Source organism: Thunnus albacares, chromosome 21 (assembly GCF_914725855.1).
Source record: "Thunnus albacares chromosome 21, fThuAlb1.1, whole genome shotgun sequence".
NCBI lineage: Eukaryota > Metazoa > Chordata > Actinopteri > Scombriformes > Scombridae > Thunnus > Thunnus albacares.
In genome coordinates this window covers 12,991,224-13,006,840 of record NC_058126.1, presented here as the reverse complement: position 1 = coordinate 13,006,840, position 15,617 = coordinate 12,991,224, and the positions used below count along the sequence as shown (strand labels likewise).

Below are 15,617 nucleotides of genomic sequence, written 5' to 3'. Positions count from 1 at the left end.
TACTTTTACTTAAAAAAGGATCTGAATACTTCTTCCACCACTGGTTATATATATATAACTTGTTATGAAATGCACTGGTGTTTCCCAACCTTTTTCATTAATGGACCCCTATTGAGTAAACTGATGACCCCTGACAAAGTGACATATGTTATTGATACTTCATATTATATTCAATGTATAACAATAACAGCACAGAACAACATATTCGACTGTCGCACGTAAAACCATGATGTCCCACATTTCAAACCACATTTTCCAAAGTGGTACAATGAAAAATTGACTGAAATAAAAAACATGAAACATGTCATCACCATATTATAGCATATTTTGATGCATAAATATAAACATAAACTCAATGACACAGATTTAGATGATTGACATTAAATTACTCTAAATCCTTTGTCACTGATCTTTGACTGGACTTCACAGCAAGTACTTCTTGTTAGAAGATTGCATCGCCGTGAAATCATGTGGTTTCAATTACATTCTTATTTGATGATTATTTCAATCAGGCGTGTTGCACGGGCTCCTGTGGTTATGTGACGGGGTCCTGTTGATGGTCACCCCACGAAAGATCTCGCGAGACTGATCATTTTAACACAAACCATGATCTTCATCCAAACCCTAAACAAGTGTTTTCTGTTCATAAACCTAACCAGACCTTAATCACAGTTCTGTCACACCATAAAATACATAATTATTTTGTGCAACGCACACAATGAAGAAACACCACGTACAAATATCGCGAGAGTTGCACAGATCTAGGGTTAACCATGTAGACACAAGTGGGCTGCATTTAAAGCTGCAGCTAGTTGACTTTCAACATCTGACGGAGACTTTGTGTCAGCGCGGTTTCATGGCGTGATAGACTAATTTAAATCTTGTTTACTTTATTAAAAAAGCCAACATGAATCTCGTCAGGTCTCGCCTTTCCATCGGCAACCTCTTAGGTTCGTATAATTAACTTGAATTTCTATGTTTGTTTCGATTTATATCTGCGTCTCCTCGTCTTCTTTTGGTAACTTCATCGTTAAATTAGCAACTCTAGAGGCAGAATAATCTCTCACAACAATATTTTAACACATTTGACGTTATTTGCCACCTGTTAAACTGTAATTCAGTTAAATTACCTTATTGTCATTTGGTTGATACGGATGTGAAAGGTGTGTCACCCGACAGTTACAGCATGTTGATAGTCCGATGTTGTTCCTGTATTATGAAATGTGATCTGGACATATAAACACTTTGACCTAGCTGACTTTGTTTTATTGTAATACGATATTTTAGGCTTATTCTTATCGTGAAACTAGGCGGCATGTTATGAAGTATCTTGTGTTTTTGTGCTTATTAAAGGACAGGTTCACAGTTTTTTTTTTCAAGTCTGCAAGTTCTGTGCAAAAATGTATTTAAAAACTAATATGAAGCTTCAGTCGTCCAAATGAGTCAAATCAAGTAGATATCGTTCAACGTTAGTCTTTTTAGAGGCAAAGTCCCTCTTTTTGTTATTATGCTTCCACCACAGCTCAACAGAGAAACACTGTCCGAGGGAACACAAACAGGTCATTTGATGCTAAAAATACTGTAAATGTGTCAGATATCCACTTGATATGACAAACTCAGACTGTTGAAGCCTCATATAAGCTTTTCATAAACCTTTAATTGCATTTTTGCACAAAATGACTGTGTGGACACTGGATTTTGGCCTCCATCACTTAAACTGTAAACACATTTAATAGGGGATCTTTTAATAGCCAGTATGAACAGGAGGAATGCTTACAGCGAGGAAAACCTCTTTCAGTGTTCATATTGGCACTTGACTGTTTTAAAACTGACTTGAAAAATTGTGAACCCATCCTTTAAACTCATGAAATGCATAAATACTTACAACTTACTTTTTTCTACGATTGTCGTAGGTCCAAAACCAAAATATATTCAGTTTACTATCATAAAAGACTAAAAAAGCCAGAAAAAATAGTCACATTGGTTAAAGACGCAACCAGTGAATTCTGGCATTTGTGCTTAAAAAAAACACTTAATTGAGAATTACTTGAATTTTAATATAGTTGCTGATAACTTTTCAGTTAATAGACTAAGTAATTGACTAATTGTGATTAGAGCTTCAATGATTAGTCGATTGTAATTGTTTCAGTAAGTTTTCAAGCAAAAATGCCAAATGTTTTTTGTTTCCAGCCCCTCAAATTTGCCGATTTGCTGTTTTTCTTCATCATATGTGACAGTAAATTGAATATCTTAAGGTTTTGGACAGTAGGTCAAACAAAACAAGCAAACTGAAAACATCACCATAGGCTCTGAGAAATTGTGAATGACATTTTTCTTTTCACTCTTTTAACACTTCATCTACTAAACAATTGATCAATTATTCAAAGAAATAATCAGAAGACTATAATTATCAATAGTTGCATCTCTAATTGTGATAATGATTTTTTTTTTCTGCATGTTTTAATATCTCGACAGGTCAGAGGAGCAGACAGGTCAGTGAGACCTGGAGCCACAGAGGGATGTGCAATAAACCGCAGGAGGCCAAAGCAGAGCCTCCGCCTTCAGCTCCAGCACATGGTAGAGTTCTGGATCAATTCAATCACAGATAGTCACCACGACTCCTTTGCTATTTTAACCTCTAATCCAGAATACCGTGTTATACATCTGATTAAATCCATGAAAACTGAAAGAATTGAAGAACTGAATTACTACATAAATACCAACTTAACTGATAACTTATTTTTCTTAGAAACCATTTATTTAAAGATAAAACATCTCTAAAATGTTTGTCAGTGGATTTTGTACCTCACAGGATGTTTGTTGCCGTCATTGGCAGTATGTGAACGTTTCTAAAGTCCCAAAGGAAAGAGGGACACAGGAAGTCGGGTCACAGTTTGGGGTGATGCAGCTACTGACTTGGGGCTTGTGAAATTGAACTTCACAGCTTTTTGCGCAGGATGTGGATCCACTGTTTGTTTTCGACGGATTTGTGGACTTAATGCGTGCTATGTTCTTTCTTGCAGCACCTCGCCCCGGGTTTAGAATCCCAGGCTACAGACCCTCCCCGTTGGACAAGAAGATCTTGGTCTGGTCGGGACGCTTCAAGACAGCAGACCAGATACCAGAGCTTGTGTCGTAAGTAGCCTCTTCCTGTTTACACCAGACCTCCCAGCACACTCGCGTCCGATTGGCACTTTGCTTGATTTAGTTAAGTTACATCACAAGAACAGAGCTAACTAACGGCTGCTGCTGCTGCGGGTAGGTGGTCGTCCAAGACAGCTGCAGTTCAAATGAGGCGTGTGCTTGTGGCTGGAGGTAATTACGGCGCCCTGGCATCAGGGTGGAGATCACATGTGATCTGCTGTTGTGATAAAAGACCTGATTGTCACGCACACAAACTGCAGACCTCCCAGTATGGGAAAAAAAAAACGCCTTTCTATAAGCACTGATTGACGTCTTCCACATTATTTTCTGTACATTAATAAGAATATTGTTTTTGATGTTTGTACACCTGCCTGCGCCACAGGTTCGAGATGATTGACGCCGCCAGAAACAGAATGAGAGTGAAAGCCTGCTATGTGATGATGGCGACTACAATAGGGGCCTGCTTGTTGATGGTCTTCCTGGGCAAAAGGGTGAGTGACAAAAGCTTTGTGTTTGCATGTATTGTTTTTCTATGTATTTGTTTACAAAAAGAGAGGTTCGGATAATGTTCAAGAACAGTTTGCGTCCTTAAAATTTTGCTTGTAGCTGTGTCTTTAAGAAGAAAGAAACAATCTAAATGTTATTGCTGTTTCTGATGAGTTTCAGGGTGAATATAAATATCATCCTCTGTATTTTGTTACAGGCTGCAGGCAGACACGAGTCCCTAACGGGTCAAAACATGGAGAAGAAAGCTAAATGGAGGGAGGAACTACAAAGAGAGAGGGAAGCTAGTCTTTCCCTGTCTGAGAAGGCTCAGTGATGGAAAACTAGCGCCTACACAATTACGTCATTTTCCCCAAATATTGGGCCAACAATGTCCCTGTTCCTGCTGTTTAGTACGTACCACAACTACAGAACTCTCCACTAGAGTGTAGAGCAACCAAAACTTTTCAGAGCAGTCTAGCATCAGCTTTTGCAACCAGGAGACAAATATGGATTATGTAAGAATTGTGAAACCCAATGAAAGGTTTTATCTTTGAAGCGAATGTATTTAGGGTATAAACTGGCACCTGTTTGTTGAGGAAATGGTACTCGCGCTTTTTGTAGCAAGGATTTGTGAGGAATGGAAACCCACAATATGACTTAGCTGAATACTTTTAATGCAGGTTTCAAGTGCCACTGGGTTTTTATATCTACTTGTTTGCTTCAAGTACACACAAGTATGATTCTCAGACAAGAAAACTGTTAAACAGACATACAAATTTCCATTTCTCGTTACGATAATTAAGTTTTCCTTCAGTGCTTCTGGTGAAGTTCCAACATGTACCTCTCAAGCTTTCCGACTTTTAAGCCTTAGGTATTAAATTTGCCTCAAAGGCAGGAATCTTCTGTGTCTTTCCGTTAGTAAAGACAGAACAGCACTAAAGAGTTTCAACTGGTCTTCATTTTTCTGATGAGAAGTGGATCAGACATGTGATCCATATGCACAATGGTCTGTCCTGTCCTGATTATCATGTAATGTGACATCCACAGTATGTTTGTATATAGTAAGCACCACAAAGATCGGTTCAATAAAGTAGTACTTCTTGAGATTTCTCTGGTTTGGTTTCATTGTAACTCAAAAGTTATTAAACTAACAACAAAACAAACTATTATTTCCTCATAAATACTGAGAATGTGGCGAGTGGTTGTTTGTTGTGTGTTCAGTATGTAGTTTGTGGTTCAGCTTTCCCTGGAGTCCTAATTAAACTGCAACAATTTTGATGATTGATTAGTCTTTTAAATCATTTTTTGAAGCAAAAATTCTGATTCCTCCTTCTCAAATGCGAATACTTCTTGTTTTCTTAAGTCTTATGACAGCGAACTGAATGTCTTTTTGTGTTTTTGGACTTTCAGTTAGATAAAATATGCGATGGGAAAACGTCACCCTTGGCTCTATGGAAACTGATGAGCATCTTTCACTATTTTGACATTTTAAAGACCAAACTAATGTCCAGAAAGTAATCAGTTATGAAAATGATAGTTGCAGACCAACACACAAGGTTCAAGTACTGCCATTCCTTTAGCTATTTGGCATCAACTTGATCAAAGACTGTATACTACTAACTACAATGAAACGTAGTCACTTGGACAGTAGTTCATGAAACGGCTTTTATGCAAATGGCATAACAGGGGACAGCTGCACAAACTCAATACAACAAACAGTAATGAACATGTAGAGCTGGTCATCTCTCGCAGAGATTTTGACAAAAGTAAGCAATGTAAAGAAGAGAACTCGGTAAACATTCAGTTTATCTAACTAAGGTGATCACCAGTATTTTCAAGTTTTAATCTGGATTTTTGTTGAAATTATCTGGAAGGATTTCTGTAGAGCAAGGATTATGGCACCATCAGCAACATGAAAGATGCTAACCCCAAACAAAAAAAAAAGTTTAAAAATAAAGAACAATGTTTTCAAAACCCAAAAGCTGATTTATGCGTCAATGATTTGACATGATCAAATTAGAAAATACTACCTGAACATGGGTTGGAAAGCCATGTTTTTAGACTGCTCACAGCTACGTTGCCAATTTTCCAGAGTCTGATTGGTAGAAATTTCTTAGTCAGAATGAAGTTGTTCGAGCTTTGCTGAGGCAGCATGATCTACTGATTGTAATTAGTGTGCTAACAGTTTCAGTCCACAATATGCTTGAGTCCCTTTGTGGGAGGGGTAAACAGTGAAGTACGTTGTAATCCTTGTCATACCAGAAGGGGACCGAGGATACAGACCACCACCTCTATACACCTCGCTTCCTGAGGAGGGAAGAGCCGTGTCATCAACCAATTAAATAGTTAATGTAAAAACTAAGGTATATTCTCAATGAGCAGGCATCAGTCCTGAACTAAAGTGCTGCAAATGAAATGAAAATTATGATAATAAAAATTCCCGCTGGTCTGCTGCTGCACAGATTCCAGGGTTCAATAGTCTGTTTTTGTCTTGTCCAAGTCTGTCCAATTGTCTCAGTGCGAGGGAAGACTCCAATTTCCCATGGTTCCATGGGGTTATTCACATCACACCAGAGGCAGGAGGCAGTCAAAAAGCTCTTCAGGATGGAGCCTGTGCAGGTGGAAAGTCCCGTTACTGGATGAAGGAATGCATGATATGAGATCCAGGAGGGAACGCAAGCAGCCTGGTTTGTCACTGACAAGCTCCACCCCTCAGCGACACAGTCAAGTTCCTAATTTGTCCATCTGTGGTCACTTATCCAATGGCTGGAGAGCGGAGGTGAGGGAATTCACCTCCATTTTTTTTTTTTTGAGTCGTTTAAGTGCCTTTCGTAGAGGTCAGGTGAGTCCTTGAGTCGGGACTGGCCACATGGCCCCGCTGTGGGCAGTTCAGTCCAGTGACCACAGTCAAACGTGTGGTCGACGTCTCATGGTCAGTCCAGTGTTTAGGTTAGATCATTCTTCTCCGTGTGTGTGTGTGTGTGTGTTTGTCTGTGTGTGTGTGTGTGTGTTTGTGCGTGTGTGTAGGAGGGGGAGGAAAACAATCATGTCCATGTTTGTCTGTCTTGTGAGTCATTAATGCTTCAATCAGACAAGCTGTGCAGTCCTACTATCTCCCGCAGGGATCGCCAATCTTCTGGGAACATGGGAAGGTGGGCGGGCTTTTCATCTGGGATGAGCTGAGGAGGAAATCCAAAAAGAATAAAATGGGGATGGTGTTACTGGGTACCTTTTGGGAAGCAGTAGGAGATGCTGGAGCCTGAGCAGGTGGTTGCAGAGGAATAAGGCGCAGAGTTGAGCTCAGCGCAAGACAGAATGATGAGTGAAACCTTCACAAACTGGCTGACAAGACTGCAGAACTTGACCCACTTTGGACGTACGCACACATGTGCTCCTTTAATATTACATTTTTCATAATCATGATAATGATTAAATCAATCTCTCCGACAATGAGAAGGGAACGAAGGGGGGCCCTAGGGTTGCTGTCGCCCTTGATCACGGCAGTGGGCAGAGTGAGAGAAATGAGCGGAGGTGAGGATGAAGGTGGAGCACAGGGGGAGGATTTAGCATTATAGCTGGAAGCCTTCCATCGGGGCCTCGCACTGCTGGAAGAGGAACTGCTGCTGCTGCAGGTCGACGGCTGGAGCCAGAGACGGGTCCTCGTCTTCAGTGTTGAAGTAGCGCTCGATCAGGTCGAAGGCCTTCTGGTAGATTTCCTGGTTCTCATGGCCCTGAAGAAACTCAAGCTTATCCAGACCTGATGGAGAAGGGAGGAATATAACAATTCATCAATTTACAGGAAATTACATTTCGACAATTTAAAATACTGATTAATCGTTTGTCATTTATCAAGTAAAACTGTCAAATATTCTCTGGATTTAGTGTCTCAAATACCAAGATTTGTAATCTTGGACTGTTAATATCAGTGTGGTTTCTGGGAACTTTTACTATTATCTGACATCTTACAGAATCAGTTAATAAAAAAAAAACTAACAAATAAATTAATGAAAATAAATGTTAATTGCAGCCCTAAAGAAATGTGCAGTTATATCACAGCAAGTATTGACTCCATGATTTCAAGGCTTTCAGACAACACCGCAAGATCCCATATAGTAGACATGTTCCCCAGATTTTCACCTAAAAAAGGTTTTTTAAAATCAGGACCTTTCTAATAAATTCTACTTCACAGCTGCAGTACTTAAGTATAACTGAAATCAATAAATTGGTCAACAATGTCAAAATTTGGTTTATGTAACTTGCTTTACTGTGGTGCATAAAATCATTTTGGTCCTTTAATTGACAAGCAGCTGAGCCACATGAATTCTTTACTACTACTAGTTATTGTTTATCTGGAACCTGCTTAATTTGAATAAACAGACCCAGTTTTTGCTCTGAAATGCCAGAATGCAGAATTTGTCATGTGCATCATTTACATAAAATCTTTGTAGGCGGTCAAATTACAACTTTGTCAGAAAACGTAAACAAGCACTTCAGTTGCTCAGTTTCACCACAAACTGTCTAACTGACAGATTTACATTCATGTGGTAAATTGGAGCAGGTGATTTTTTTCTTTTGATTTTCTTCTTGAACATAGAAATGTTTAGGTAAAAAAAAAAAAAAAATCTTTAATATAATGAGCGTAAATGTAAATAATTCTAGTGGACTATCATTCAAAATGCATTCACTTACCATAGGCCTCTTCGATGAGCGCACAGTAGGGGTTGATGCCTTTTCCCCTCTTGGCCTCCAGTTCTCCCAGTCGCAGGATGTTCTCTAAGCCATTCAGAGCCACCTGCACTATTTTGGAGTCCATAAGTGTGAGCAGGTCACACAGAGGTTTTATGCAGCCGAGGTCCACTAAGTGCCTGCAGGGGGCAGTAAACAAAACACACACAGAATAGAACCATTTTATTGCTGTAATAATACAGAGCAAATATGTGTCTTTGGCTTAATAAGAGATACAAAGTATGTTCAGCAAACTGCACATCAATAAATAAAACTATATGTCTATGCCAATCTACTGCCTAAAATGACGAATTCTAGTGTAAGTTAAAATTTCCTCCATTATTTTGTGCATGCTGTATGTAGACTAGGAGTTTTGTGTTGTTTTTTTTTTTACATTTATTCATTTTTGTCAGTTTTGAAATAGTCTTTAGAGCCTTAAATCTACCTTTAAATTAAGTGGTGCTTTTGTTTAAGGTGCTAAATGCTAGCTCTGAATTAGTTCTTAAATGTGGAGTAAGCTTATCACTGATAAGAGCTAGTCATCATCCATGAAGGAACATGCTAATATTTAATGGCTGTGAGATCTTGGAGAGCCCACATATTGGCTGCAGGCAGCAGATAGCATGTACTGTTCAGGTACATGCTGTCTAACCTGATCTGCTCCGCAGAGCCCCCCGAGGTGGCGTTGGTAATGGCCCAGGCTGCCTCCTTTCTTGTGCGAAACTCTGCTACTTGCAGGATACTTATGAGAGGAGGCAGCAGACCTGCATCTATCACCATCTGCAAAGAGGGAGACAAAATGATTAAATGAGTCAACTTTACAAACTCTCAAACTCATGAGTAACAGTTTCCAGGCTATTCACACAGGAACACGCGCACACACACCTGTATTTGTGCTCGGTTCCCTGCAGTGATGTTGGAGATCGTCCAGCAGGCTTCCTTCTTGATGGACTCCTTGGGGCTGCTCAGAAGGTGAAGTAGGGACTGCAGTGCTGAACAGTTTAGGATCACCTGGGGCCATAATGCAAATTAGTAAGAAACATTCAACTACTTTTTATCTAAGTAGCATAACTTTACATGTGTGCACATGCTGCCTTTACCTGTGTCTGTAAATCATCTCCAGTGACTATATTACCAACAGCCCGCAGTGCAGGAGATACCACCTTATAATCAGAGTGCCTGAAACAAAACAGAGTTGTGATCAGTGTGTGTTATTTTATGCTTTCTGTTGTAGCTGCTGCAAGTTCAAGGCATTTCATCACATGGTATACGTATGCTAGTATTGGGACTTTTTAAAGTGCAGCATATTCTCCTGACTTTTGTTGCAGTTTATCTTGAAAACTCATTATATGTATCCTGAACAGAGGTTTTCCAAGTAAAGGGAAAGTGTTTGTTTGCTGGTAATTCAAATACAGTTGTGTAAATACAGTTTGTCAAACTTGAATACTGTCAGCTCACCATTCATAACACACCCACATCTAGACTGTCACACCCAATGTAATGGTGACAAATTGCGCACATGGGAGGTGTTTTCACACATGTAGTTTATTTGCTGTGGTCTGAATCAGTTGATGAGATGGTGAGCTTGGTGCATTTTTCCCTTAGTTTGATTTCTTTTCACACAGAGAAAAATCCAAGCGAGCCAAAATGCAGCACCACAAGCCACATGAGAACTGTGTCTGGGGCGGGGGCAAGACCATAAAAACAGAGAGAAGGTCCTGAAGGAGGTCCACTCGCCAAATACAATACACGACATTGCGCTAGTCCAGGTCCGACCTCTATTCCTTCTCCAGCTAGTTGTTAGCAACTATTTAAGTCGTTCATCCGCATCCCACTATGCAAAACACACTTCACTACGGGAGCTATTTCACTCAAATTAACTTGCGGAGAACACCTAGTAGTTGGGTAGGATCAAGGTCAGATCACATTCCTACCACAAACGAACCCCTTCAGAGTTCATTTGGGATTGGACTGAGACCACATCCTCAAGGGTCTCGGTGCAGTTGTTTTGGTCCACATCTGAGTGCAATTACTGTGTTCACACCTGCCCAAACGAATCGCACCAATTTAACCAGACTACAGAGTGAAGGTGTGAAAACACCCTCAGTGAAACATAGTTCTTCGGTGTTATCAGCTGGCGTCAGAGTAGGGCCCTTCACGTTTCACTAAGAATAAATCTCTCTCAGTATTATGTGTTTAAGGCTTACATCAGTAACTCCACCAGCCTGCGACAGACTCCTGAGTCAATAACAGCCTGGATTTTGTCGTTGGGGCCGTCAGATAGGTAGGAGAGTGCCCAGCATGCATCAGCCAGAATGTCTGTGTCGTTGACAAACAGCAGCCAAGAAAGCACGCTGAGACATGGGGACACCTGCAAAACATGGTGCAAAGAGAGGTGGTGAGTGGGAACATGTTGGTGTTGAGTTCAGTGGGATCAACTGTTTCCCAGTTTATATAAGAGCAACTTCATTCAGCCTGTGACCTTGAAAAGTGAGATACCAAGTAGTTAATCCATCTGAGAGGTGTACTGTTCCCATAGTGATATATTTATCTTGGCAAATCACCTTAGTGAAGTCTGGAGGTGGGTTCTTTCCTCTGCACAGGTTTGAGAGCGCCCACACTGCATTCCTCATCATCGTTAGACGATTCTGTTTGGCCAATAATCTGCAAGAAGAGGTTGTTTTTTTTTTGTTTTTTTTTTACAAAGTATATTTTTACCAAGGATACAGAATCTAGAAACAGTAATGTATATTAATGACTTTTCTCTCTATTCTGAAGTGTCAGTGAGAAAGAATAAGACAATGTGTCACTGAGATGCTACTTACTGCACCAGGGAAGGCAGAATGTTGCAGTCTATGACAAAGTCTCTGCATTCTGTGCTATCTCCTGCTATGTTTCCCAAGGCCCACACTGCCTGCAGGGCAAAGCAATTATTCAAGTCAGACAATAACATTAAAATGTATAATATTCATTAACAGAAATCAGTACAGGATAACAGACTTGCAAAATGTCAGTGGTATTCTATTAAAATGTGAACACCTGCTTAAAATGTTTTTAAATCAACACTTAAATGTTTTATTCAACCTCATTAATTCAGGCAGGCAAAGTGTACGCTATTATTTACAACATATAGAGCACTTGAGTGACTTTCCGAGGGAAGACAATTAGCTGACAGAGAGCATGAATCCTAGGTAAGTCTGAGTCCTCCTTACTTGTTCTTGTACATCTTCGAAATCTGAGCTGAGCATCTCAATGAAAATGGGAACAGCTCCTGCTTGGATGACCACCCGCGTCTGGTGAGATGTGCCTGATGCAATGTTGGTCAACACCCATGCAGCCTCAAACTAAGACAATATTCAAAACACATGAAAAACAGATTCATTCATTACCTCATGTTGGTCACAGGTTTGATTTTAAACTGTTAAACAGTCTCCTACTGCATGACACACCACACATACAGTACGAAGTATCTGACATTCAGCACCTAAAAAATAAGGTCAAAAAACTGCAAGAGAAATGTGATGCTTTGAAAAGTAAGTTTCATGCCTCCTCAGCTCAGTCAACCTGTGCACACCTGCACTGTTACTGAGACTTGTAGGAAATGTACCTGCAATGTGCAGTTTTCTCTTCTCTTCAGGAACTCGACAAAGCGCTCCACCACCCCTGGAGTCGCGATGACTTCATCAATAGGTGGGTTGGGTTCTGTGTGAGACATACAGAAGGAATAAATGACGAGGACAACATGTAATATAGCCGTACTTATCACAGCATTACAGCAAATCACATGATAACATACAGAGTGAATTTTAACAGTAAGTAAATCTAGTTTAGTATACCACCTTTCACAAAGCATAAAGTGCTTCACAAGAGTAAAATTGTTGAAAAAAAGACCATAAAAACAATAAAAAACAAAGAAACAATAAAACATAAGCAACAAAACACCTTAAAAACACAAAAATTACAAACACTGAACAGCATTAGGCGAGACAAAAGGCCAGTTTGAATAAATGAGTGGTGGAAATGAGCTATAACACAATGGAATGCTGTTGCAGCAGTAAGAAACAAGCCAAGGTGGCAGATTTTAAACATTATGAAACGAGTTTTATTGGAGAAAACTGCTGGCATTAACAGAAATCAATACACAAGGAACAGCTAGTGCACCCTTACCTTTAGAAAGGAGTTTTCTAAAGCGCTGAGTGCCTATTAGTTGCTGCTCAGGAGAACTGGAGAAGATCATTTGAGTCATATCCTCAGAGATCACCCCACCCTGTACAGCACAGAGATGAAGACTTGATAAAGCACATGAAACACTTCCACATTTCACTTGATATATGCATTGTGTGATGACTGTGAGGATCTTGTACTTTATTATCGCTGACTAGTTTGATGTTTCTCACCATGAGTGGGTCCATGTTGTTAGCCTGGGACTCCAGGTAGCCGCTATCGGCCATCCCATCGTCCTCCAGGATGCCATCATCCTCCACTGTGGCAACATTCCTCCTCTTAAACAGCTGGAATGTAACAGCATTTAAATGAATAATTTACTAATAATTTACCAATAATGTACCTTTTTAGGTACATTTCTTCTTCACTTTTATATTGCTAGGAACACAGCGTGCAACAGTGGTCTGTACAGAGTGGCCACAATTTCTTCACTCCACAATAAAGCCCATTAAACCCACTGCTGTGGAGATCTAAAGTACTCCCTCCACTCCTGGCTCACCTGTTCATCCTTCTTCTGTTTGCGGAGCTGTAGGCCTTCCTCTTCCCTCCTTCTTCTCATCTCATCTGTGTTGAGAGACTTGTTCTTGTAGCTCTTGAGTCGTGCATTGTCCTTACCCTGACTCATTGTGTAGCCTGAGAAGATGCAAACATATATCACAGATTTAGAAAATCTAATTATTTGGATCTTAGATCTGTATTGATTTCACAGTATTAAATATATAAATAATAATATGTATCTTCAGACTTATTTATATACTTAATATTTATTTGCATAGGGACAAGTGTATAGCATGAACTTAGCTTGCAATGCTCGTCCCTAGATGGACTTAAAATACATAAACCTCTACAGTAAAATACATATGAAATTGCACAACACACACACACACACACACACACACACACACACAACAATACAACACGAAACTCGAACAACAAAGTATATCCAAGCAGTACAAAACACAAACAACTCACAAACATACCATAAAAGACCTTCAACCAATGTTTAGCGTTTGTAAATTGTAAAGATTGTCAAGACAGTGAATCAACATAGCTTGCTACGTTGTTATTGAAACTTGAGGTGCGGCTAACAGAGATAAAAAGGCTCATATCACTCAACAAACACATCAACAAATGAGGGCATACAAGGATACTAGCTAGCTAGTTAGCTTTATATGTATTGACACTGCGTGATTAATTCGCCATCAAACATATATTTCTATAAGGATTAAAGGTGCTGCTTCCCCTTAGAGTATCACAAAGCTGGAAAACACACGGGTTTATGTTAAAATAACAGAATAGTAGATACTAAAAACATATCCGTTGTTAGCACAATATACTAGCTGACGTAGCTAACGTTAGCGCTCAAATGCAACGTTAACCGTTAGCTCACGCGACAGAATCAAACCGGACCAGTGTTTTACAAACGTCGCTGACATCGAGAATTACAGTCTGAATGTGAAGCGTTTCGACACAGAGGCTCGTAAATAAATGTAATTATTGTTATATGACCTGTCAAATTGGGCTCCGTAATCCCCTGATTCGCTAGGCCGCCGTTTCTACAGCCGTCGCCGGTATGTTACTGCGCATGCGCGAGTTCGGCCCTTTTTCATTCTGCGATGGAGCAGGTTGAGAACAGCTGAGAGGAGGGATGATGAAGAAAGTTGTACGAACCCTTAGCTTTGATACTTTCCTGGGGTGGAGACGCGCCGGCGCCAGACGCCATCAGGTGGACTTATGGCTCGTCTGTGCGGCCACACAGACAATAAGTAACAACCTAAAGCATTAGAAAAACACTGACGTGAACACAATTAACACCAGATGGAGACAAAAACAACAAACATAAATAGCCTACATGCCCATAATAAATAATAATCATCATCATCCATATTCCTGAAAACAAAAGTTGCAAATAGAAAATAAGAAGGTGATTTAAACACAAATCAAGTTTTATTTATATGCCATGTTTCATACACAGGGAATGTGCTTTACATGAAAATTACAAAAAGAAAAAAAATCCTTTTTAACGTCAACATTCCTGGTCAATATTTTGTACATTTCATTCTCTTCAATTAAAAATTTAAACCTGTTGCCACTCACTTAGAATATATTTTAGCCTACATTTTTTTTACTGTAAAATTCTTTCTTATATTATTATATTATTTAGGATTACTTCATTTTGTGTATATTTTTGACTGTTATTCACCACAACACCAAGGCAAATTCCTTATATGTACAAACCTACTTGGGAATAAACCTGGTTCTGATTCTGATCTGACATAATCATCATCTATATTTCTTGAGAATAAAAGGGGTGATAGGGAGATGATAAAAGAGACTGACACTCCAAATCAACAGATATTAGCCCAGCATGTGTGTGTGTGTGTGTGTCAGACAGAGGTCATTTGGGGGTGAGGTGTGTGTGTCCGAGTGTGTGGGGGGGCTTGCAGGTGGCCATAATTGCTGACAATCAGAATTCAAAAATGACCCCCACCCTCCCAGTCTCTCTCTCTCTCTCTCTCTCTCTCTCTCTCTCTCACACACACACACACACACACACACACGCACACACACACACACACACACACACACACACACACACACACACCACACACACACACACACACACACAGTCATGCTTCCATCACTTCAGAGGACATTATATTGACTTAGATTTATTTTCTGGAGATTTACCCTAACCTTAACATAACCCTAAACTTATCTTAACTTTAATCCAAGTTTTCACTCTAAAATGACTGATTTTACATTAAGAGGACTTGCTTTTTGTACCCATAAGGGAAGCAAGTCCCCACAACACGACTGTGTTAACAGATTTATGTCCCCACAACATGAGGAATACCTGGACCACACACACACACACACACACACACACACACACACACACACACACACACACACACACACACACACACACACACCACCTTTTGAAAGGTCTATTCGCTTTGTTTAATTTTTCCTGTTTGTTGTGTTGTGACTGAGTCATAGCTACAATTTAATCTCATCTGCATCTTCCAGATCCT

At 39.8% G+C, this 15,617-nt stretch overlaps 2 protein-coding genes across 3 annotated transcripts; one reads left to right on the top strand and one right to left on the bottom strand.

The window, feature by feature from the left end:
- Nucleotides 1-788: 788 nt before the first annotated feature.
- Nucleotides 789-4,734, top strand: fam162a (family with sequence similarity 162 member A). Its single transcript, XM_044339053.1, has 5 exons — nt 789-950; nt 2,476-2,577; nt 3,024-3,135; nt 3,527-3,635; nt 3,848-4,734. The coding sequence occupies exons 1-5, from the start codon at nt 908-910 to the stop codon at nt 3,962-3,964; spliced, it is 483 nt and encodes a 160-aa protein (XP_044194988.1). The 5' UTR covers nt 789-907; the 3' UTR covers nt 3,965-4,734.
- Nucleotides 4,735-5,281: 547 nt separating this feature from the next.
- On the bottom strand, nt 5,282-14,317 carry kpna1 (karyopherin alpha 1 (importin alpha 5)). 2 transcript variants are annotated; one of them, XM_044339051.1, is made up of 14 exons: nt 14,251-14,317; nt 13,079-13,212; nt 12,753-12,866; nt 12,523-12,622; nt 11,963-12,057; nt 11,568-11,699; nt 11,181-11,269; nt 10,920-11,019; nt 10,563-10,726; nt 9,456-9,534; nt 9,241-9,366; nt 9,008-9,135; nt 8,320-8,495; nt 5,282-7,387 (listed from the first exon to the last, which is right to left on the bottom strand). In XM_044339051.1, exons 1-14 carry the CDS (start codon nt 14,300-14,302, stop codon nt 7,200-7,202), a joined length of 1,677 nt encoding a protein of 558 aa, XP_044194986.1. In that variant the 5' UTR covers nt 14,303-14,317; the 3' UTR covers nt 5,282-7,199. The 2 variants fall into 2 exon arrangements, with proteins under 2 accessions (XP_044194986.1, XP_044194987.1); XM_044339052.1 differs by lacking the exon at nt 14,251-14,317 and adding an exon at nt 14,089-14,192.
- Between the last annotated feature and the right edge of the window lie 1,300 nt (nt 14,318-15,617).